Raw genomic sequence first — 25,947 nt, 5'->3', positions numbered from 1 at the left:
TCATTCATTTTATTTAATATCTTATTTAATCTCCTGACCTTTGAAATATGCTCAGTCATTGCCTCTTCCAGATAGTTATTGAGTAGGGACCAAGCAGCATTGGTTTCCTTCGCATCCAATTCCTTATTCCATGCTCTCTCTGCAAGCTGCCTCCTGAGCTTGTCATAATCATCTGCCTTGTGGTTCCATATGTAAATCTTTCCTACCAAGTCCTGATATGGTTGGCCACCACCCAAATGATCACTTCATGGTCACTTTCACTTCATTTACAATGATATCTTCTGATGAGATAATCAAATCCAAAACCCTCGATCTATGTGTAGCCTCTGTTACGTACTGCTTAAGATAGTTGCCCCTCAAAAGCTCAAATTCATTCTCTTTGGTTACAGATGCTGTCTCTTCATTCCAGTCTATACTACCATAATTGAAATTGCCCCATGATGATCACCCTTTTCTTATTAGCTAGACCGGTTTGTCTAAACATTTCATCCTGTCCACCATACCCTTCATGCCATACTGCTTCAAAATCACTGTCACTATTTGAGATGCAGCTATGAAAACAAGTTAATTCAGTTAAATGTTTTGTGCAGTGTGAAAGATTTCCACAAACGTTCCCTCTCAGCTCCCTTTTTGGATGGTGCACAGAATTTTTGCTTTTCTAATTTACAGTCAATTTTTGAATATACTATAAAAATAAATTATTATTATTATTGTACAGGCACCTCCATGGAGTCCGAAGACTCATCACAAGAGACCCAATTTAGCCACATAATCTATCATACCTCTCCTTGAGCCCATTAACAGATGAAGTGCTAACAACTGACTCTGGCAACCCGTTCCATACATTCACAACTCTCCAAATGTCTAGTCCTCACCCCACAACTAACCACACTTTTACTCAACTTCCAGGGATGACCTCTTGTTCTGCCCCTTCTAGCTAAGTGATGAAGCATTTCTTCTTAAATGCTTCTATTGTATCCCTCTCTTTTTTGCCTATGAACCAACTTTTGCAGTTCACACACCCTCAATCTGTCCTCATAAGGAACATTCCATAAACCACTCACCATCTTAGTCACTGGATTCTCTCCATCACTTCCTCATCCTCAGGTAATCCAAATGTAGTCATATCAAGGCTTTATAAAGAGGAATGATAACTCTCTTATCTGCTTGTTAGTATGTTTCTTCAATAACCAAGAAATTCTGTGAGCTATCCTGACTATTTTAGCAATATGTCCTTAAACTTCAGTTCTCTGTCTAGTACTACACTCAAATCTGACTTCATCAGTTTCCCAGAGTACAGTTTCCTCATTGTGATACACAGCTTGTAATATTTGTATCCCAAAATGCATAACTTGACATTTCTGCATATTAAACTGATACCCGTTATCTTTTTCCCATACTGATAGCCTATTAAAATCATCCTGCTAACTCTCCACTCACCTTGGTTCACTATTAATTTACTGATTTTGCGGCATCGGCAAACAACTGAATATTTCCTTTCAAGTTATTTCTTATTTCCTTTATGTACAAAGTAAACACTAGTGGTCTTAGCAATGAACCTTGCAGCTCACCACTAGTCACCAGATTCTGCTCCTCTGTATACCACTTTTTGATATCTCTGCAGCAGCCACCCACTTATCCACATAACTAGTGGCATATCCATTCCCATTTGTTCTAATTTGTGTAACAGAATTCCATGTGGTATTCAGTCAGATGCCTTTGTAAAATCCAGAAGAATCATCGTGTAGCCATATCCCTTATCCAACTCAGCTGTCACTTCATTATAAAAAGGTAGTAAATTACCAAGGCATGACCAATCCTTCACAAAACCATGTCATCCAACATAAAGTATATTCCTATCCACCCATTCCGGAATTCTCTTTTTTACCAATTTTCTACTATTTACAACCACTCCTAAGATGCCGATTGGTCTATAATTTGATACTGCAGGCTTAAACTTCACTTGTCAAGGGAATTATTTTGCCCTCTTTCCACTTCCTTGGAACACTACCATAGCTGAGACTTAAAGCGCCTAGTCAGAGGTATTGTCAGTTCCCTTGCACATTCTTGCAAAACCTGAGCTGATAGTCCATCTAATCCCACAGCTGTATTTTCATTGAGATTCTGCAATATCCTAAGAACCTTCAATTCGTCCACCTGTTCCGACATCAGTGTCTGTCACATATGCTACAGCATTAACCTCTCTTATATGACATATCCTTGTAAAGTGGTCACTCAGTATCCCAAGTATTTTATATGCTTCTGTTATGTAGTGACTATCAGCACTCATTAAGGTTATTCTTCCATAGTCAATCTTCTTACTTGTGACTTAGCAAAATAACTGTTTGGGATTTCCCTTGGCCTGCTCAGCTAGTTTCTTCTCATAATGTGATTTTGCCTTCGTTACCACACTTGTAACCCTTCTTCCTGACCTGTATACTGTTCATTAGTTTGCAGGTCACTTTTCTTCTTATATACCCTCTACAGCGTTTCATTTTTCTGAAGCTCATGCTTAATGATATTACTCATCCATCTAATTCCTACCTGATTAACTCTCCTTAATTTAGGTATACAATATAATATAGCTTCCTCTAGATCTCCCTTAACTATCTCTTATACTCCTTCCATTGTAGGATTTTATGCCATGGCACAGCTTTGAGCTTTCTCCTAAGCTTGTAGTGATCACCTGCTTTGTAATTCCACATATTCCCTTCTTGACAGAATATTTCTAATTTTTTACTATCTCCCAAGTCATAAAGAAATGGTCACTTTCCCCAATCAAAGACAATTTGGACACCTGGTTATGTATAGCTATTCTGATCCTATGACCAGGTCCAATACTCTTGCACCTCGAGTCCTCATCCATCATGTGCTGCTTCAAGTAATTATCTCCTAGTAGGTGTATGAATTCCATTTCCTTCCTGCCATGTGATCTCTCTTTGTTCCAATCTATATCTTCATAGTTGAAGAACCCATTATGATCACTTGACCTGCACTCATACTAATTTGCTGATGAATGCTTTCCAGATCATCCATGGAACTACCTGACATAGAGTAGCAACTAACCGCATATTTTTTTTTTTTTTGGCCTTGATCTCATACCAGACTGCTTCAAATGAACAGCAGTCCTCCTACCTACCTCCTATTCTTTTTAGCTGCAATTCATCGCCCTATCATCAACAGTACCCCTCCCCTATTCTATCTTCTCTTTCTTCCCTGAAAATACTAAACCCTTCACATTTTGTCATTAACTACATCATCTGCTGTTAACAAAGTCTCAATGATGCCTATAACTTTTTACGAGGTTTCACTAACCGATGCCAAAAACTTCTCCTCCTTGTTCCTGATATTTCTGGCATTAGAGTATAGAAACTGCAGTATCTCTTTAGGTCCCCAACCACCTTTACTTCCTGAATTGACTATCCTATTCAATATTTTGACTTGAGAGACTAGGTTCTGCACCTGTTGGTCATTCTTTAATTGCTTAAGGTATTATTTCTGGGAAAATTTCCATATCACTCCTCTAAAATAAACGATTATTTTAATGGCTAATATAGCCTACTTTTGTTTAGGAGTGCCCCTTTTTTTTAAAAGGGGCACTCCTTAATGTTATTGGCTCTTCACTCAAATCTTAGGGCATTACTGAAGTGTTATAAAACTAATATATGAAAAATAATATAGGAGTAAAATTTTGGCATACCTTTTTTGGATGTTGTTTTCTGTCTCCTTATCCTGGTGATATGGAAACAGAAAACAACATCCAAAAAAAGGTATGTCCGAATTTTACTCCTATGTTATTTTTCATATATTAGTTGTATAACACTTAAGTAATGCCCTGAGATTTGAGTAAAGAGCCAGTGACATTGTAAAAAAAAAGGGACACTCCTAAACAAAAGTAGTCTATATTAGCCATTAAAATAATAATTAATTGTTTAAGTTTTCCTGAATTTGTATTTCAGCATGCTCGGTGAACAAAGCTCTCACTGCACTACAAATACAGGCCATAGTTCCACATCATTCCTTCTGCACAAAAATCTATGTATTGATTTGTTTCTATTAACGCCTTCCTAATCAAATCGCCTCTATCATAGCGTGGCAGGAGACTTACAATTTTTACATCCTCACTCTTCATTTTTGCTTTGTCTGACAACTACTCGACATCATAACTTATATCATTTCTCTCTTTGACATATCAAAGATGACGTGAAGATTAGATTTTTCACTTGTCAAGAGTTGCGAATGATTGGAATAGGTTGCCATAGTCAGTTATTAGTGCTTTTTGTTAATGGGTTCAAGGAGAAGTATGATTGAAGCCAGTATGTGAAGGAGTTAAATATGATTAATCATGTCATTTATTTTATTTAGTAATTTCTCTAATGACTCCAATATTACTCTAACCCATTCCACCTTAATAAACTCTAATTAGTTATTTTTAGCCTGTTCCATGTGGGGGGAAATGACATGGCCAACAAGTTGCAGAGGTATATTTGTTTAGAGTGTATCTATACAGTCAGCTGAATTTTTACAGATGGTGGAGTTTTGTAGCTATGCAGATTTAAGCAAATTAATTAAATCCTCCAAATGAAAAATAACTGCAAATTCATTTAAATTTCAGTGGCTGGACAAATGTGTTGGAACGGTAATGCTAATGTTGCCATCAAATTAAATTTACTTTCACTAATGAGAACATGCACACACAGACACACATACAAGTCTGTGACCAGAAACTTGCACAGAAAATGTTTATTATCACACCTTCTAATGGAGATAATTGCTGACTTTCACTTCTTATCCAGAACTACAATATGCATCTAGGTTTTGTGGATGTGTAAACACATGGCTAATAGGAAGTTTATGGTCTGTATTTCTTTCATAATTAAAAAAACAGTTAAGATGATTAACATTTCAAAATTGGATGCTCTTCCATTTACAAAAGTGATATCTATAAACAATTCTTAGTGGTTTTGAAAATACATAATTTCAGACAGAAGAGGACATAATTACTCTTAGACAAGCATTGTCTTCAAAAGTCAGTCGTGCCCAAGACCTGAAGCGTAAGTTGGGGATAACTGTGTGGAAAGAATTTTGTGATGATATGGAACAAGGGCTAAGAAATATTCAGGAATCTACTGCGTAAGTTAGTTATTATATTTAAAAGTCATCTTATGCAAAGTATGGTCAATTGGAAGAGTTTGCCACATTTGCTTTGTGGACTTGAAATTACAGAACAAGTTTCCTCATACTTGTAACATGGTATAATCTAACATGCACTTACTTTGTTACTGTCTTAACTACTCTTGCATTGAAAATGATCAAGAAACTTGAACAAACATTCTCTAGTGATTAAAATATATTTTTTACATAAGTGAATTCTGCTTCTGTTAGTCTTTGTGACTCTCACCCATGAAGGGTTAATAAATGTATAGCACCATGGGTGGAATAAGGATTTGTATTAATTTTATATTATATCTTTTTATATTTGTATTTATTTTTCATATAATCTGGAAATCCTCTTCTAGAGACCAAACATGGAATTTTTTTTAAAATCACTTCAGACCTCCAATAAACAGGGAAGTGAGCTCATGCTGAGCAGTAAAATTTCTCTCCCACCTGAAGACAATCACAACCATCCATGCCCATAGCCTGTTTGGTGAAAAATGAATATGGAGAATGCTAACTGCTTGGCCAACCAGGCTGGCATGCTACTTATAATTTGCAGCTATGTGTCAGTCTCTCTTTATATTCCAAGAACAGTAAAGATGGAGATGGGGAAAATATTAGCTCATGGGACTTAAAGGTTAAACAGCTAAATGATGCCATTTATTATTAATTATTTACATGAACGAGGTAAGTGTAATAATTTATTATAAGGTTGTATATCTCAGTCTGAAAATTACAGACTATGTTCAGTGGCAAAAAAAAAGTTAATACAAGGTAGAATGCAAACAATGAATTTATTTGAAATAGAGTGAGCCGTGTGATGTTATAATTCCGGTAACATTATGTTCTAACCGAGAAAAATCTTAATTATAAGAGTATAAAATAAAATGAAAATTAATGATGCATTATTTTAATTTATGATTAACCTTTATTTCAGTTAGAACATAATGTTACTGGAATTATAACATCACGTGGCTCACTCTGTTTCAAATAAATGCATTGTTTGCATTCCTTGTATCAACGGTTTTTTGTCACTGAAGATGGTCTGTAATTTTCAGACTGAAATAGATGGCCTTCTAATAAATTATTACCTTTCCGTTGTTGTTTTTTTTCTAAATCCAGATTAATTTAATAATAAGGTGGTACACCTTTTGGCAACTCATATAGGTAAATATGACTTCTCCATTGCTTCTGCCTTAGTATCACCACTTCTGGGTCTGGCTCCCACTGACTGGACCTCGTTAAATGTCGAAACCAGTCTGAGTAGTGGCCCTTCCCTTAATGCATAGCATTATACATGTCTGCAAGGAGATGTGCTTTGCATTATGGGAGATACTGAGACAAGGAGAGATGAGAGCTTGGTCCACCTTTACCACGAGTTGCCTCAGTCCTGAAGATACTTCAGGTGCAAACTTTGTTTGCTTATACTTGGATAAAGGATTAAACTAAATTTATTATTACCTTTCCCTTTGTTTACATGTAAATAATTAATAAAACCATGGCACAAGTTTCTCTAAAAGAAAGATGGTATTTATTATTCTTATTGCATTGCACCTAAGCCTCTTATAATGAATTTCAGGGCTTATTGTAAGAAACAGTCCATCATAAACGTATTTTTGTGTTTTGATGCACGTGTTCTTGCTGGTTTGTTTCGCAGGAAAAAAAAATCTTCTTACCTCCATGCGATCGGCTAACTCACCTTCAGTTTGGGGAAGAAGGCAAAAAAAAATGTAAAGATTCGTTGTTTCATTGACAAGAATCAAACCTAGATCATTTCTTAACAAAAGGTGCAATTTATATCATTCTTCCAACAGATGTTATGCTATGACATTAGGTAAGTGTAGCACAACACTGCAATAGTTAGAGAAAAAGAAAGAATGTGGTATACTACATTGAGATCAGTGACTTAAAGGTTGTGAACCGATAGTACATTAGTACCATGGGTGTTGGCTCAAGATTTTTTTATTAATTTAATTTTTTTTCATATTTTTTATTTTTAACATTTTATATTAAAAGAGAGGATAATAAATATCCATCATTATTTTGATATATACTAGTAGGGTAAACTGGCTTTGCACCTTGATGCAAAATTTTTTAAGAAGATCGAGTCATAAAAATGAAAAACCATTAACTTCTAGAGTTGTCTTGGTATTGCACTGCTTAAAAGGGTAACCTCTACCCAAAAATGCATGCATAATTTACTTATGGGAGTCATTGATTAGAGCTTTTATTTCAAACTGTTGGTTTGTCATCATCAAGGCAGAACCAAGCATACTGCAGTGTTCTAAAAGCTATGTTTTTCACATGTGAACACTCAGTTGATGAATTTTAACTAATGAAGAAAAGAGTCTGTATAACATTATGAAGTGTACATGCATGTCTTTTAATTTTATATGTTAATTGAACACACGCCCATCAGGGTTTTAAACCTGTAGCACATTAGTGCTTTGTGTGAATATGCTAAGAAAAGAGAAACAGAAAACCTGTTATGTTTCTTGAGCACCTGGTGGTATGTTCCTCGGAGTCTTTTCAAGTGGCAGAAATAGATGGAATGAAAGTAAAGGATGAGAGGCTTGATCTGAATTATGAATGGATGTTGACCAGCTGGTGCTTGTATTTCAAGAGGCTTATTAATTGAATAAATATATACAATATATAGAGAATATGCTGTTTATTTATAGCATACGTGTATTTGTCAATAATATATGGTTTATATTTATAGAAATTACAGAAAAGTGAAGGAATAAAAGAAGTCATTTCAGACCAGTACCCATAAAGAAGAAGACTAGGGCACAAACATTTGAAAAAGGTGTGGAGTGAGCGTGTGTGTGTGTGTGTGTGTGTGTGGGAGAGAGAGAGAAGGGGGGGGTTGCCCTCTTCTAGTTGGCATCAAGAGGTATTAGAGTAATTTATGGTGCATTATTCCAATGTGAGAAGTGTATTGTAAGATTGCACAGATTTGGCTTTGTGTTGGGTTAGCAGTTGTATACATGAAAAGTATCATTAAAAAAATACCAGTGTTTTGAAAACTGTTATATCATGAAAGACAAAGAGGTGGTTTAGGCTTACTCACAAGAAAGGTTGTTTAGGCACAACCTTTCTTGTGAGAAAGATGTGTTGTTTAGGACATTGCCTATGGAAGATCTTGAAATTTGAGCACTGCAGGATTTATTGAAGAGGAATGGAATGTACTGTTATCAGCAAATTTACAGACACTAAGAGAAAGTCATTTATGTATAGGAGGAAGAGTATGGCAAAATGATAAAGCCAGATATCTAAACCAGTACCAGAATTCATTCTGCACTGGTGTGGAAATCTGAAGAACAACATTACAATGACAGATAGTATTTATTGCATGATTATTTCTTGGATCCTTATTCCCAAGAAACTCCGGTAATCCAAATATGATCCAAATTGGTAATCCAAATATGATCATATTAAAATTTATAAAGAATGATAACTTCCTTATCTGTCTGTTAGCATGATCTTTGATAACCAAGCAATCCTATGAACTATTTTATTCACTTTTGCAGTGTCTAGCAACTCCAAATCTCTTACTTCATGAATTTTCTGGAGCACAGTTCTGTCAATGTAGCACACGTCTTGTAATCTTTTGATTCCAGAATGCATAACTTGACCCTTTTCTACATTAACAAGTTCACTGCCACGCTCCTCAGGCATAGTTTGTTATCGCACACCAAGCACTTTCACTTCTTCAAGGGCAGTATGAGTAATCTCGTAGCCAGCTTATCAGGCAGAATTTTGTTTCATACGCCAATCTACGAGTAATCTCTTAGTGCATAAATTAAAATAAAAATAAATAAATAAATAATGGGAAACACGTTATTATTGTCCTGTGTGCCAATAAAAACCACCATTGTGCGTGGAAAATTGTGTTAAAGTGTACCATTCGTAATTTGATTTAAAAATTACGGGCTAACTCGTGCTTGGCATAGGAGGTCGGTAATCGACATACGAGTATATTCGTAGTTGGCTTGCGAGGCTCATATACCAACTACGAGTATACTCATAGTTGGCAGCGAACGTGTTAAACTGGCATCTTCTTCTTCCGCAGCTTTTTCCACCTAAGTAGGGCTGCTGTTTGTGGTGAATCTCCTCCACAACCTCCTGTCTTGGACTGTAGCCACATCCAAGTTCTTCATTCTGAAGTCCTCCACCACCATCTCCCTCTTCTTTGGCTGTCTGCGCTCTCCCCCCCCCTCCCCACACATCCATCTGCATGACCTTTCTTCCCACATACTCTTCCTCCCTCCTCATCACATGACCAAACCATCTCAACCTTGCCTCCTGTATATCTTTACTCCTAAGTTTGTAACTTTTGTTATTCCCCTTACATAGTCATTTCTCAGACGATCCTTTCTGGTCACACCGCACATCCACCTATGCATTCTCATCTCCGCTACCTCCATCCTGCTGATGTTGTTTTTCCTCAGGGCCACAGTTTCCATAGCATATGTCATAGCTAGTCTCACTACTGTCCTGTAGATTTTGCCTTTTAGATCAGTACCCTCTTATGGCATAGCACTACAGCCATCTCTCTCCAGTTCTTCCATCTTGCTTGTATCCTGCATTCCACTTCCTTCTCAGCCTCGCCATCCTCTTTCATTGCTCTACCTAAGTATCTAAAGTCACTGACCTTCCTGATGACATTTCCTTCCAGCTCCAGATCTGTCTCCTGGCTGCCATCCACTTTGCAACACATATACTCTTACTTCTGCTCAGTCTCATACCTCTCTCTTCCAGTACTTTCCTTCAACTTTCCAGTTTAGCTGCCACTTCTTCTGTTGATTCTGCACACAGCACGATGTCATCTGCATACAACATAGTCCAAGGCACGTTTTCTCTCACCTCCATCACAGTATTAAACAGGAACAGACTTAATGCTGACACTTGATGCAAGCCAACTGTCACTGGAAAACTTTGTCTCTCCCAGCCATGTTCGAACTCTTGTCTTCACATTTCTGTACATCTCTCTCCTGCACCAACCTGACATATTTCTCTGGTACTTTCTTCTCCCTCAGACACCTCCAGACTTCTTGCCTTGGCACTCTATCATATGCTTTCTCCAAATCAATAAATACCAGATGTAGCTCCCGTTGCTTCTTTTGAAACTTTTCCATCATCTGTCGTAACCTAAAGATAGCATCTGTCATCGATCGACCAGGCATGAAGCCAAATTGCTCCTTTGCAATCTCCACCTCCTTCCTCAATCTTCCATCTAGAACCCTCTCTAGGATTTTCATCGTGTGGGACATCAACTTTATTCCTCTGTAATTCTTACAGTCTTGGGCATCCTCCTTTACTCTTGCAGATGGGGACAAGAGTACTTTCCCTCCATTCCTCAGGTATTTTTTTAGACTGGTCCTCTCTCCTTCTTTCTTTGCTTCTTCTCTTCTCTGTTTGTTCCTTACCCCAAATGCTATTAGAGTATTCTAGGGCTAGGGGTGAATCTTTCCTATCTTGCTATGTCATTTCACATATTGCAGCCACCGAAGGGGGCAAGCTAGCCCCAATAGGTGCCAGTCCCAAGCCTGGATAAATGGCGAGGGTTGATGTCAGGAAGGGCATCTGGTCATAAAACTTCACTGCCAGCTCTAGCTCTGATCAAATGAGTCAAAAAGAAAGTGCTACATTAAGTGTTATATCCAATCATCGAGTGGCATCTATTATCCTTTAACTATATCATCAGCCTATTTAAATCATTCTGTATGCTCTTGTAATAGTAATTTTGATTGAATATTATGCATCATTAGCAAATAACTGAATATTTCCCTTCAAATCACTTCCAGGATCAATATCATCAAAAAATTCCTGACATGTACTCTCAAGGGGTTGTATAAGATATGATAGTATTGTATGAAAAACTTACATCATTACTAATTTCCTATCTACAATTTTTTTCCAAATCAGTCTCTTACCTGTCAAGACTCTAACATTATCAGATCTTATATTTCTGTCTTCTAAGTCACTTTTTACCATATCAATTCACCTATATCTTGGTCTTCCTCTGGCTCTTTTTCCTACCAACCTGGTAGAGAACACTTGTTTTGCTAATCTTTCCTCTCGCATTCTGTTTAAGTGACCATACCACCTGAGATTAGCTCTGCTAACACATTCCTGGATGCTAGCAATGAATATTAGGAAATTTCCTAATATCCTTAATATAGGATATTAAGGATATTAGGAAAGAATCAAGTTCTTTCCAAATATCCTTGTTTTTAATATGATATTGCCACTGATGCATATCTGTAGTCTCTAGTCTTTGGTCAAGTGTTTTATTTCTAACCCAGCTCTCAGATCCATAAGTTAAAATTGGTTTGAACACTATCTTATATACAGCTAATTTAGTGTTTTGACAAACTTCTCTCTTATTCCATATAAATTTATTCAGTTTTCCTCACATACCAGCTTTGTTGATTCTGTTATCTATTTCCATATTTAATTTACCATCTTCATTAAAAATTGTACCTAACTAGTTGAAATGTTTTAATTGTTCTATAAGTTCTCCATTCATAATGCAGTTGATATTTTCAAAGTTTCTGCCTGTTTTCATTGTCTTTGTCTTGTTATTGCTGATTTTCATACCAAATTTATTACAACAGTTATTCAATTTAGTCAGGGAATATTGCAGACTTGTAGCGGATTTATTTAGAAGTGTAACATCATCTGCATAAAGCAAAGAGATATTAACATCTCCAATTTTGATATCAGGTTGAATACCACTTTCCTTCATAATTTGATCCATATAGATAATGAATAACAGAGTGGATAATGTGCATCCTTGTCTGACACCAGATTTAATATCAAACCATCTTCCTGTACTTCAATTGTAACTGCTGACTTACAACTTACAATTAAAAAATTAAATATTGCTTGATATAATACCCCATTGACACCATATTACTGTAGTGTTTTCAATAGCTTCTCTCTTGGCACCTTTTCATATGCCTTTTCCAGATCTACAAAACTTAAATACAGATCTTTGTTATATTCCCATGATTTCTCAACTGTTTGTAGTAAAGTGAAAATCTGATCTTGACAACCTCTATTTGGCCTGAATTCAGCTTGTTCTTCACCAAGCTTCCCATCTACAATCCTTCTCAACCGTTTCTCAAGTATACTTGCATAAATCTTACCAAGAACACTCAGTAGGGAAATACCTCTGTAATACATGCATTCAATTTTATTTCCCTTTTTTATATATGGGTGATAACAGATCTTTGTTATATTCCCATGATTTCTCAACTGTTTGTAGTAAAGTGAAAATCTGATCTTGACAACCTCTATTTGGCCTGAATTCAGCTTGTTCTTCACCAAGCTTCCCATCTACAATCCTTCTCAACTGTTTCTCAAGTATACTTGCATAAATCTTACCAAGAATACTCAGTAGGGAAATACCTCTGTAATACATGCATTCAATTTTATTTCCCTTTTTTATATATGGGTGCTATGAGAGTTCTATTGCAATCATCTGGAATTCGTCCCTCTGTCCAGGCCTTCTGAACTATGCAGTGCAGTCACTGCAAGACTTTTATACCTCCATACTCGAACATTTCTGGTCGAATATCATCTACTGCTGCCTTTCCATAGTATATCATTGTATATGCTTTACAACAATAATCTCTCTATCTTAAAACCGGAAGCAACACCTTTCTTTCATATGCCTACCCATACATTCGCTGTTATCAATATAACTGTTCACTCATCCTCTCTCTTCCCAATGTTTAAGTGAGAAACTGATGATGTTGCGTTTTGAAGTGATTGTTTTCCCATGATACCCACCCTTCTGCATGGACAACCATGTGCTGCACTGTGAATATCACGATGGGAAATTGAGCCAGCTGACTGAAAATGAGCTAACATCTGCGACAGTTAGCTCATTTTCTATCAGTGTTGCAATGAATCATCTCACAGAGTCTGTTACATAAGCTGCTGCAACTGCAGTACCTAAAACATCTGGTCCATTTCCAGTTTTCTCTAAACCAAGGTGGAATGCTGATTGCACAGCAGCCAAGGAAGCTCTGAACAAAGTTTGGAGCATCTTCTGCAGATACTTCACAACAAACCTCATTGCTTTCAAATGAATTTCTTTGATATGGAAAAAGTATTCAAACTGCTTGGAATGTTGAAAGACCAATGCAACTTTGGTCTCAGAAGGAACCTCCATCTTTTTATCAAGAACTTTTATCTGACAATCTTTCAAGTCTGAGCAGGAACCACACTCTCCCAATCCTATCAAGGAGGAGGAAGTCCTCCTGGGTTCAGTTTTAAGTGTCATGCTTTTTGCAATCAAGGTTACTAATTGAACAACTTCATTTAACTAAAGTAATACTCTACGTGAATGACTTGACCATCTGCAGCTGTCGTTGACAGCTGCAGTAAGCTATTGATCATCTTTAAAAGTGGGTGCTTGAAAATAGGTTTAGGATTTCACCACAGAAGACTATTCATGCCCATTTTTGCTCAAGTGTGGTCTTCACTCTGATCCAGAACTAAGACTGGGACAAACTTTAATCTCAGTTGGAACTAAAGCCAAGCTCTTGGTGTTCATATTTAACAAAAATCTTACTTCTCTACCTCATGTACAAGTTGCAAGAGAAGTGTCATAGACTGATGAATAGCATTCACCCTTGCTGTTACCTCTTGGGGTGTCAACAGATATTTTTTGTTTCGATTGTATTATGCACTTATCACATTGGAACTTTGTTATGAGTCTCAAGTCTATACCTCTGTCAGAAGTAGTACACTACAATGGATGAACACTATCCACCATCAAGCAATAAGAATTGCAGCTGGAGCATATCAAACTTCACAGATTCCTAGTCTTTATATGTCAATGCAAATGAACTATCTTTGTCACTTCAGCATCAATAACTACATTATATGCAACCAAGTTAAAATACCTGCTGGACCATCACACATAGCAACTGTGTTTTTGTCCATAATTGGAGAATTTATACAGTTGGAAGTTTAATTTGCATTTGGTTAGACTATAATAAATTTAGTTTAATCCTTTATCCAAGTGTAAGCAAATAAAGTTTGCGCCTGAAAATATCTTCAGAATTGAGGTAAGATGGTACAACACCAGGCAACTCGGAGCAAAGGTTGACCAAGCTCTCTTCACTCCTTGTTTCAGTATCTCTCATAATGCAAAGCACATCTCCTTGCGGACATGTATACTGCTATGCATTAAGGGAAGGGCTACTACCAGTTTCGACCTTTATTGAGGTCTCATCAGTGGGAGGCAGACCCAAACGTGGAGATACTAAGGCAGAAGCAATAGGAGAGGTCATATTTACCTATACAAGTTGCAAAATAAATTTCCGACCTCTTTCTCTAAATCCAGAGTAATTCAATAATAAGGTGGAACACTTGTTGGCAACTTGTATAGGTAAATATGACCTCTCCTATTGTTTCTGCCTATCTCCATGTTTGGGTCTACCTCCCACTGATGAGACCTCTCAATAAAGATTGAAACTGGTCTGGGTAGTGGCCCTTTCTTTATTGCATAGCAGTATACATATCCGCAAGGAGATGTGCTTTGCATTATGGGAGATACTGAGATGAGGAGTGATGTGAGCTTGATCCACCTTTGCTCCAAGTTGCCTGGTGTTGTACCTCAGTCCTGAAGATATTTTCAGGTGCAAACTTTTTTGCTTACACTTGGATAAAGGATTAAACTAAATTTATTATAATTTATACAGTATTCATCATGCTGCCATACATCCCTTTAGTTTGCAGGCAGAACCATTCCTAGAAGTGCTAAATATCATTGTAGAGAACATTGCACAGATGCCATACACTACTGCTCTGGCAGTCATACATATCCTCATGCAGCGTTTCTTTGTGCAGTTACCTACCCAAGCATTCCACCCTTCCTGCTATCTACCAGCAGCTCTTTCAAGCTCATAGAACAAAATTCTCTGATTTTGTGCCTGTCTATATAGTTCAGAATCAGAGGCTCTAGTGGTGTCTGCAGCTGTCTTCTCAGTACAGCATATTTACTCATCTCACTGGGTTGATAGCAGTTTTACTACTGAGCTGCATACCATAGAGTTTGCATTAAATACATAAAATTACAATGCTGCCAAAGGTGCATTATCTATACAGACTCACAGAGCTCTCTACAGGCAATAAAAAGTGTAGAACTCCAAAAACATCTAACATCTTTTCAATTATGGAGGCTACATCTGGACATTCACCTCTGTTTTATCCCAGTCCATGTTAAGATTAGGGGGAAATAAGTCTTCAGATACTTGCAGCTAAGCCAGCTTGTTTTTCACGATGCAACCATCTTCCTCTCCTGTATACTGATATTATAGGCAGATAAAACAAAAAAAAAAATTTATCCCAGTGGCAAGCATTATGGAATAGAGTGACTAACAACTAGCTTTATCAGATCAAGCCTGAACTATAAAGAGGGAGTTGTACTTGCTCACTTTTGTATAGGCCATAGTCATTTTACACACTCCTTTCTATTGAGAGGTGATGACATGCTTATGTGAGAGTTCTGTGTTCAGTTTTATCCTTAAGGCATATCCTGATCAACTTCCCTCATTATGTCAATGAGTGTAGTCACTGTTTTAGTCATTTTAATAATCTGCCTGAGCCACTCAGGTTTTATCTGCTTTATCAAGTATTTATTTGTATTTAAATTTCTACAGTGCATTAATGTTTGTAATAGTATATAATGTGGGTATATATACTGTGTGTGTGTGCGTGTGTATGTGCACGTGTGCATATATATATATATGTATGTATATTGTATATGCATTTTATTTTATTTATAGAATGTAAATATCATCTTCTTCTTTGAGTGCCATCTCTTATCAGAGGTCAGCAACCACCTTGGCAAATTTTTTAAGCGATCCTCACCCACTCTGAACAATCCCTCAGAGCTTATGCCTGTCTGATGTCTGCCAGCCAAGATCATCTTCCTTTTCTTCTTCCATTTATCTTCCTTTTTATAATCAGTTTGAAGTATCTTATATTTTTCATTAAGAAATAGGTAACCAAGATATACATGTTTTTTATTCTTTTTATGGTATATCTAAAAGTTCACATGATTTCTCCTTGTTTTCCAGTACTAATTGATGAATGTTTTTGTTGTCCATGGGATTTTTAACATTTGTCTGTATAACCCATCTCTCAAAGGCTTCAAGTTTTTATCGATGCTGTCTTCAAAGTCCAAGTTTCTGCACCATTCAGCTGTACGGACCATACATAGTATTTAACCATGTGTACTTTAAATTTAAATTGCAGTTAGTGTTGATTTCATCAGGAGAAAACGTTTTCTTGCCATTTTATTTCCATTTTTGGGTTGCATTCTTCATTTAACAAGCTTCCAAGATATTTAAATTTTGTCACTCTTTTCTGTTTGTTTCCTGTTTAAAGAAAGTGCTGAATTAAGAATTCGTTCTTAATTCATTCTTCTTAACCATTCCTGATAAAGAAAAGGAGTTATAATTTCACAAGGTCAAACATGATATCTTTATAAAATATAAACAAAAATAATTATTAAAATTATAAATTATAAATGTAAAAAAAAAAAAAATTCAACTTCCACCATTTACTTGACAACATAATATAATTCACCTCATAGCCTTACTTGCTTTGGCATAATCTAAACAATCAACCAGCCAAACAGATTAGCTTTAGAGAATTGTACCCATGGTGTTTTGTACAAAAGACTGATTTTATTCATATTTAACAAGCATTCAAGATATTTAAATTTTGTCACTCTTTTCTGTTTGTTTCCCATTTAAAGAATTAAGAATTCGTTTCTGGCTTCATTCTTCATAACCATTCCTGATAAAAAAAAAAGGAGTTATAATTTTGCAAGGTCAAATATGATATCTTTATAAATTATAAACAAAAATAATTATTAAAATTAAAAATTATAAATGTAAAAAAAAAAATTCAACTTCCACCATTCACTTGACAACATAATATAATTCACCTCATAGCCTTACTTGCTTTGGCATAATCTAAACAATCAACCAGATAAACAGATTAGCTTCCAGTTACTACTTTTACAGAATTGTGCCCATGGTGTTTTGTACAAAAGACTGATTTTATTCATATTTAGAATTATTATTATTATTACGTGAAACCTCCAAGCAGTACAAGGATTCATCAAGGGACAGAACTCTACTCCACGACTTCCTCTCCACAAACTACACAGAACTGCTACTGCTATCATCACTACACACACCACCATGTGTTGCCCACCACTATCACTAGTATTTTTCTGTGAGAACACATGTAAATTGCATGTGTTCTCACAGCCAATTTGCCTCTACACAGGATGAAAAACTAGAGTTCCTGGGAGAAATAACCCTACTTCTGGATGAGATTGGCTAACTCACCTTCAATTGAAAAGGAAAAAAAAACATAAAAATTTGTTTCATGACAACGAGAATTGAACTTGGGCCTTTTCTGACTGAAGGGCAATATATACTGTTTTTCATCCAATTGCATTACAGAGGTGCTTCTAAAAGAATTATACAGAGATATAGGATATATAAACTAAAACCCTGCTTGACAGTTAAGATCAACAAAATATCAACACACACACATACACACGGTGTGTCTGTTAAGTAATGAGATTGATTCTTTACAGGAGAGCCCTTTGAATAAAATAACAAATGTGTTTATTGTTTTGATCGCTAGTGTGTGTTGTAATCGCATGTGCAACTTTTGAGTTGGGCAACGCAGCAGTTTTCATGTGGCAACCATTGAAGTAAGAGTGTGTGTGTCAGAAGATGCATCATGGAGCAAACGGCTGTGATAAAATTTTACTCTAAATTAGGAAAACTGCTACAGAAGTGTACCAAGACCTAAAAAAATAAAAATAATGCCAATGACTTTCTGAGCAATGCACAGCTTGATCCACTTGGTTTTCGACGTTTAAAAAGTAGGGGGAGTCCCTAGAGGATGAACCATGCTGTGGACAGCCAGTTTTTGCTTCCCAAAGTTGGGACAGTTTTATGCAACCAAAGTTTGCTCACATTAGAGTAATTTCTTAACACAAGAGCAGATTCAAAGAAAAGTCATTTGTATTTGCTGTGATGGAATAGAGTGGACTTCTTCCATCATATCCTATTGGTGGTGTCCAAAGCATGGTTGACAAGTCCTAGGTGTCTATAGTGGGGGAAACAGATATAGTCCTTGTGTTCAGCAATTTTGAGGTTGGGTCCTACCTGTTTGGCCATAGTAGGATAGTTTACAACTACAAGGAACCTGGTAAACACCTGGAAGGTCTAAGGACCGTGGCTGTCTTTGATGGAGTGGATAAGAGATGTTAAATTTTTATATGGTCTGTAAGTGGTTTGAAGGTTATATTTTTTTAGGATTTTTGTTAGTTTTTCAGTTGGTCCTTGGATATATGGAATGGTGATGGCTTTGATGTAGTCTCAATTCTAGAGAGGAGGAGGGGATGTATGGTTTGGGGTTTTAATGTTTTCGATGTTCACAAAATTTTGTGAACTTGACCATATTCATAAGACTTTCTTATCCATTGGCTAAGAAAATTTTGTGAATATGCTCAAGTTCTGTGGAGAAAGCAAAAATATCTCAAATAATTAATATAGCCTTGTTTTATAAAAGTTTTAATAATTATGATATTATTTAAAGTTTTAATAACCCCATAATGTTGGAGGTTTTTCCACTTGATAAATTAAAGATACCAAGAAATTATATACTTGGTTAAATCCTTTATCCAAGTGTAGCAAACAAAGTTTGCGACAAACTTAGTATCACCTGAAGTATTTTCAGGACTGGGGCAACATGTATATAAAGCTAATGACTTCACATCACTTGCCTTAGTATCCCATAATGCAAAACACATCCTTGCAGATATGTATAATGCTATGCATTATAGGGTCACTACCCAGACTGGTTTTGTCCTTTATTGAGGTCTTATCAGTTGGAGACAGACCCAGAGGTGAAGTAATGCAGAAGTCATATTTTCATATACGAGTAGCCAAAATGTGTCGCACTTTATTATTAAAGTACTCTGGATTAGAGATAGTTGAGTTTTTCCACTTAGTTTAATCCTTTATCCAAATGTAAGCAAACATTTTGCACCTGAAGTATTTTCAGGACTAGGGCAATTCTTATATACTTCACATGTGACGTCACATCACTTGTCTTAGTATCCCATAATGCATTAATAATAAGTTGTGACACCTTTTGGCTACTTGTGTATGAAAATATGACTTCTGCATTACTTCAACCTCAGTATCACCTCTGGGTCTGGCTCCCACTGATGAGATCTCAATAAAGGTTGAAACTAGTCTGGGTAGTGACCCTACCCATTATGCATAGCATTATACATGTCCACAAGGATATGTGCTTTGCATTATGGGATACTAAGGTAAGTGATGTGAAGTCATTAGCTTCTATATACGAGTTGCTCTGGTCCTGAAAATTCTTCAGGTGCAAACTTTGTTTGCTACACTTTGATAAAGGATTAAACCAAGTATATAATTTCTTGGTGTATTTAATTTATAGTATAACCAAATGGAAAAACTGCCAACACCTATCTCTAATCCAGAGTATTTTAATAATAAGGTTGTGACACCTTTTGACTACTCGTATATGAAAATGTGACTTCTGAATCACTTCAACCTTAGTATCACGTCTGTGTCTGGCTCCCACTGATGAGACTTCAGTAAAGGTCAAATGACATCCAAATGCTTTTTAATATTGTATTGTGTAAATTTTATGTTCAGTCAGACGATTTTTATATTTAGAAAGAAATATATGGGGTGCTTAAGGTTTAAAGCTGTATAACTGAGAGGAGACCTCCACATAGCCTTTAAAGGAATGCAGAGAACCGACCAGGGCTTCTGACCTAATGTCCAATCCTCACCTTCTCGTGGTGCACCCTGTTGGGTATCTACTTTGATACTGAACGAACGAGGATGGGCTGGCAATTTGGGATTTAGCCGACCAAATTGTATTCTTATTGGTTAAACCAAAATAAAAAATGATGGTACAACATGACAAAATTTCATGCCGGCTGGGGCGTCGCCCGGTTAAACAAGGCCCCCGTTGTTTTCGCCAGGGAACCAGGGCGAACAGCGAAAAGTCAGCTACTGGAACAAATCTGAAAACACACCGCAACTCAACATCACCAGAGTTAAAGATCGGTACTATCAACAAAAGAAGCCTGAATGGCAAAGAAATGGAGCTAGCTGAGGAATTAGATAAGTACCAGATCGACATAATAGGGGTGACTGAAACAAAAAGACAAAAACTGGTGAGATCTTTCTGAGCAATAAATACAAAATGTTATATTCAGGTAATGACAATCAAGGAAAAGAAGGAGTAGCCATAGTATTCAACACAAAATACGAGGCTAATCTTCTTGAACGGCAGTCAGTCTCATGTAGAGTAATGTGGGCAAATATGAGAATGAGGAACTGGACAATGAGATTTATTTGTGCCTATGGTCCCACAGAAGGGTCTACTACGGTAGAAGTGGAGGAATTTTTTGAGGCTTTAGAAAAAGCAACTGACACAATGAAAAAGAAAAAGTTGGTCCTTCTTGGGGATCTGAATAGCAGATTAGGAAATGATTGTAAGACATAGAGAAATATTTTGGGAAAATTTGGAGAAAAGAGCAAAGCTAATGATAATAATGGCAAATATCTGTTGGATTTCTGCTCAGGACATCATCATCATCATCATCAAATTCCTGCCATGTACCCTCAAGGGGTGTACAGGATATGACAGTACTACATGAAAAAATTACATCATTACTAACTTCCTATCTACAATTTTCCTCCAAATCAGTCTGTTACTTGTCAAGACTCCAACATTATCAGATCTTATATTTCTATCGTCTAAGGCACTTTGTACCGTATCAATCCACCTATATCTTGGTCTTCCTCTGGGTCGTTTTCCTGCCAACCTGGCAGAGAACACTTGTTTTGCTAATCTTTCCTCTCCCATTCTATATAAGTGACCATACCATCTGAGATTAGCTCTGCTAACGCATTCCTGGATGCTGACAATGTCAAGTTCTTTCCTAATATCCTCATTTTTAATATGATATTGCCATTGATGCAATCTGTTCACGCCTCTAATCTTTCTCAGGACTCTCATATCTGCGGTCTCTAGTCTTTGGTCAAGTGTTTTACTTCTGACCCAGCTCTCAGATCCATAAGTTAAAATTGGTTTGAACACAGTCTTGTATACAGCTAATTTAGTGTTCCGACTAATTTCTTTCTTATTCCATATGAATTTATTCAATTGACTTCCCACGATACCAGCTTTGCTGATTCTGTTGTCTATTTCTATATTTAGTTTACCATCTTCAGTAAAAATTGTGCCTAAGTAGCTGAAATGTTTTACTTGTTCCACAGGTTCTCCATTCACAACACAGTTGACATTTTCAATGATTCTGCCTATTTTCATTGTCTTTGTCTTTTTATTGCTGACCTTCATACCATATCTATTACAACAGCTATTCAATTTAGTCAGAGAATCTTGCAGACTTGTAGCAGATTTATTTAGAAGTATAACATCATCCGCATAAAGCAAAGAGCTGACATTAACATCTCCAATTTTGATATCAGGTTTAATACCACATTCCTTCATAATGTGATCCATATAGATAACGAATAACAGAGGGGATAATGTACATCCTTGTCTCACACCAGATTTAACATTAAACCATCTTCCTGTACTTCCTTCAATTCTAACTGCTGACTCACAACTCAAATAAAGACTAAGTATTGCTTGATATAATGCCCCATTGACACCATATAACTGCAGCGTATTGAATAGCTTCTCTCTTGGCACCTTGTCATATGCCTTTTCCAAATCGACAAAACTTAAATACAGATCTTTGTTATATTCCCATGCTTTCTCGACTATTTGTCGTAAAGTGAAGATCTGATCCTGACAGCCTCTATTTGGCCTGAATCCAGCTTGTTCTTCACCAAGCTTTTCTTCCACAATTCTTCTCAACCGTTTCTCAAGTATACTTGCATAGATCTTGCCAGGAACACTCAGTAGGGAAATACCTCTGTAATTCTCACATTCAGTTTTATTTCCCTTTTTATATATGGGTACTATGAGAGCTCTACTCCAATCATCGGGAATTCGTCCCTCTGTCCAGGCTTTCTGAACTATGCAGTGCAGCCACTGTAAGACTCTTATACCACCATACTTCAGCATTTCTGGTCGAATATCATCTACTCCTGCTGCCTTTCCACATTTCAAGCCTTTGATGGCTTTTTCTACTTCAAGTATGGATATGTATTCCTGACTGCATGCCTGGTCAGTGTTTTTTATCACTGTGTTGTCATCACTGCTTGTTTCATTTAGCAGTTTTTCAAAGTAATTACTCCATACTTCAAGGATATCTTTTTCTCCTGTTTTCATTTCACCTTTATCATCTCTAATTCCTTTTACAGCACTCTTTCCTCCATTCCTAAGCTTCTTCAACAACCTCCAGAATATTTTACCACCTTCTTGATATTTATTTTCTATATTCTTGCCAAAGTCCTCCCATGACTTTTGTTTAGCTAGTTTTACACACTGTTTAGCTTTCTTACATTTGTCTCTGTATTCTGTCAGAGTAAAAGCTGACTTATTTGCCAGTAACTTTTGATATGCTTTCTTCTTTTCCTTCACTGCCTCTTTAACTTCCTGTGTCCACCAGGGAGTTCTGATTTTTTTATCTTTGCACACAACCTCACCACATGCCTCTCTGGTAGAATCAATCAATGTTTCCTTCAGAGTTTGCCACTGAATCTCCAAGGTTTGATTCCTGTTCTCAAACTCTTTCATTTTCTTTTCAATAATATTTCTGTATTTTAGTCTACAGTTTACATCTGAGAGCTGCTCAACTTTAATTCGCTTTAAAACTTTCTTACATGTTATTCTTTTCAATATGAAATTCAATTTTATCCTGCTCAAGACTAAATAGTGATCACTTCCAATTTCAAATCCTCTGTACACTCTGGTGTCCTGCACCAGGGAGAAAACATCACTATCAACAATAACATAGTCAATGAGACTTTTCTTATTCCTAGCCTCTTCTCTCCATGTGAATTTGTGCACATTTTTATGTTGGAACATGGTGTTAGTAATAACCAGTCCATGTCCTGAGCAGAAATCCAACAGATATTTGCCATTATTATTAGCTTTGCTCTTTTCTCCAAATTTTCCCAAAATATTTTTGTATGTCTCACAATCATTTCCTACTCTACTATTTAGATCCCCAACAAGGACCAACTTTTCCTTTTTCATTGTGTCAGTTGCTTTTTCTAAAGCCTCAAAAAATTCCTCCACTTCTACCTTAGTAGAACCTTCTGTGGGACCATAGGCACAAATAAGTCTCATTGTCCAGTTCCCCATTCTCATATTTGCCCACATTACTCTACTTGAGACTGACTGCCATTCAAGAAGATTAGCCTCGTATTTTGTGTTGAATACTATGGCTACTCCTTCTTTTCCTTGATTGTTATTGCCTGAATATAACATTTTGTATTTATTGCTCAGAAAGATCTCACCAGTTTTGGTCTTTTTTGTTTCAGTCACCCCTATTATGTCGATCTGCTCAGGACATGAACTGGTTATTACTAACACCATGTTCCAACATAAAAATGTACACAAATTCACATGGAGAGAAGAGGCAAGGAATAAGAAAAGTCTCATTGACTATGTTATTGTTGATAGTGATGTTTTCTCCCTGGTGCAGGACACCAGAGTGTACAGAGGATTTGGAATTGAAAGTGAACACTATTTAATCTTGAGCAGGATAAAATTGAATTTCATATTGAAAAAAATAACATGTAAGAAAATTTTAAAGCAAATAAAAGTTGAGCAGCTCTCAGATATGAACTGTAGACTAAAATACACAAAGATTATTGAAGAAAAAAATGAAAGAGTTTGATAACAGGAATCAAACTTTGGAGATTCAGTTGCAAGCCTTGAAGAAAGCCCTGATTGATTCAGCTAGAGGCATGTGGTGAAGTTGTTTGCAAGGATAGAAAAACTAGAACTCCATGGTGGACACAGGAAGTTAAAGAGGCAGTGAAGGAAAAGAAGAAAGCATATCAAAAGTTCCTGGCAAATAAGTCAGCTTGTGCTCTTAGAGAATACAGAGACAAATGTAAAAAAGCTAAACACTGTGTAAAACTAGCTAAACAAAAGTCATGGGAGGACTTTGGCAAGAATATAAAAAAGAAATATCAAGAAGGTGGCAAAATATTCTGGAGGTTGTTGAAGTAGCTTAAGAATGGAGGAAAGAGTGCTGTAAAAGTAGTTAGAGATGATAAAGGTGACATGAAAATGGGAGAAAAAGATATCCCCTTGAAATATGGAGTAATTACTTTGAAAAACTGCTAAATGAAACAATCAGTGATGAAAAAACACTGACCAGGTATGCAATCGATAATATATATCCATACTTGAAGAAAAAACCATCAAAGGCTTGAAATGTGGAAAGGCAGCAGAAGTAGATCGACCAGAAATGCTGAAGTATGGTGGTCTAAGAGTCTTACAGTGGCTGCACTGCATAGTTCAGAAAGCTTGGACAGAGGGATGAATTCCCGATGATTAGAGTAGAGCTCTCATAGTACCCATATATAAAAAGGGAAATAAAACTGAATGTGAGAATTACAGAGGTATTTCCCTACTGAGTGTTCCTGGCAAGATCTATGCAAGTATACTTGAGAAACGGTTGAGAAGAATTGTGGAAGAAAAACTTGGTGAAGAACAAGCTGGATTCAGGCCAATTAGAAGCTGTCATGATCAGATCTTCACTTTATGACAAATAGTCGAGAAAACATGGGAATATAACAAAGATCTGTATTTAAGTTTTGTCGATTTGGAATTGTATATGAAAAGGTGCCAGGAGAGAAGCTATTCAATATGCTACTGTTATATGGTGTCAATGGGGCATTATATCAAGCAATACTTAGTCTTTATTTGAGTTGTAAGTCAGCAGTTAGAATTGAAGGACGTACAGGAAGATGGTTTAATGTTAAATCTGGTGTGAGAGAAGGATGTACATTATCCCCTCTGTTTTTCATTATGTATATGGATCACATTATAAAGGAAATTGGTATGAAACATGATATCAAAATTGGAGATGTTAATGTCAGCTCTTTGCTTTATGCGGATGATGTTATACTTCTAAATAAATCTGCTACAAGTCTGCAAGATTCTCTGACTAAATTGAATAACTGTTGTAATAGATATGATATGAAGGTCAGCATTAAAAAGACAAAGACAATGAAAATAGGCAGAATCATTGAAAACATCAACTGTGTTGTGAATGGAGAACCTGTGGAACAAGTAAAACATTTCAGCTACTTAGGCACGATTTTTAGTGAAGATGGTAATTTAAATGTAGAAATAGACAACAGAATCAGTAAAGCTGGTATGGTGGGAAGTCAATTGAATAAATTCATATGGAATAAGAGAGAAATTAATCAGAACACTAAATTAGCTGTATACAAGACAGTGTTCAAACGAGTTTTAACTTATGGATCTGAGAGCTGAGTCAGAAGTAAAACACTTGACCAAAGACTAGAGACCGCAGATATGAGTCCTGAGAAAGATTATAGTCGTGAACAGATGGCATCAATGGTAATATCATATTAAAAACGAGGATATTAGGAAAGAACTTGACATTGTCAGCATCCAGGAATACGTTAGCAGAGCTAATCTCAGGTGTTATGGTCACTTAAACAGAATGGGCAAAGAAAGATTAGCAAAACAAGTGCTGTCTGCCAGGTTGGC

At 36.4% G+C, this 25,947-nt stretch overlaps 1 protein-coding gene across 2 annotated transcripts in view; it reads left to right on the top strand.

Annotated features, from left to right (window-relative positions):
• LOC150107038 (tumor protein D52-like) overlaps positions 1-25,947 on the top strand; it is a 127,383-nt gene that overhangs the window by 57,958 nt on the left and 43,478 nt on the right. For both annotated transcript variants that reach the window (XM_090393393.1, XM_090393392.1), the window contains exon 3: positions 4,985-5,133. In XM_090393393.1, coding sequence (XP_090249519.1) covers positions 4,985-5,133 — 149 coding nt within the window. The remainder of the gene's footprint in view (positions 1-4,984; positions 5,134-25,947) is intronic.

The sequence above is a fragment of the Typopeltis vanoorti genome, chromosome 5 (genome assembly GCF_054136105.1).
Source record: "Typopeltis vanoorti isolate ZY-2024b chromosome 5, IOZ_Tvanoo_1.0, whole genome shotgun sequence".
NCBI lineage: Eukaryota > Metazoa > Arthropoda > Arachnida > Uropygi > Thelyphonidae > Typopeltis > Typopeltis vanoorti.
This window is presented reverse-complemented; position numbering and strand designations above follow the sequence as displayed.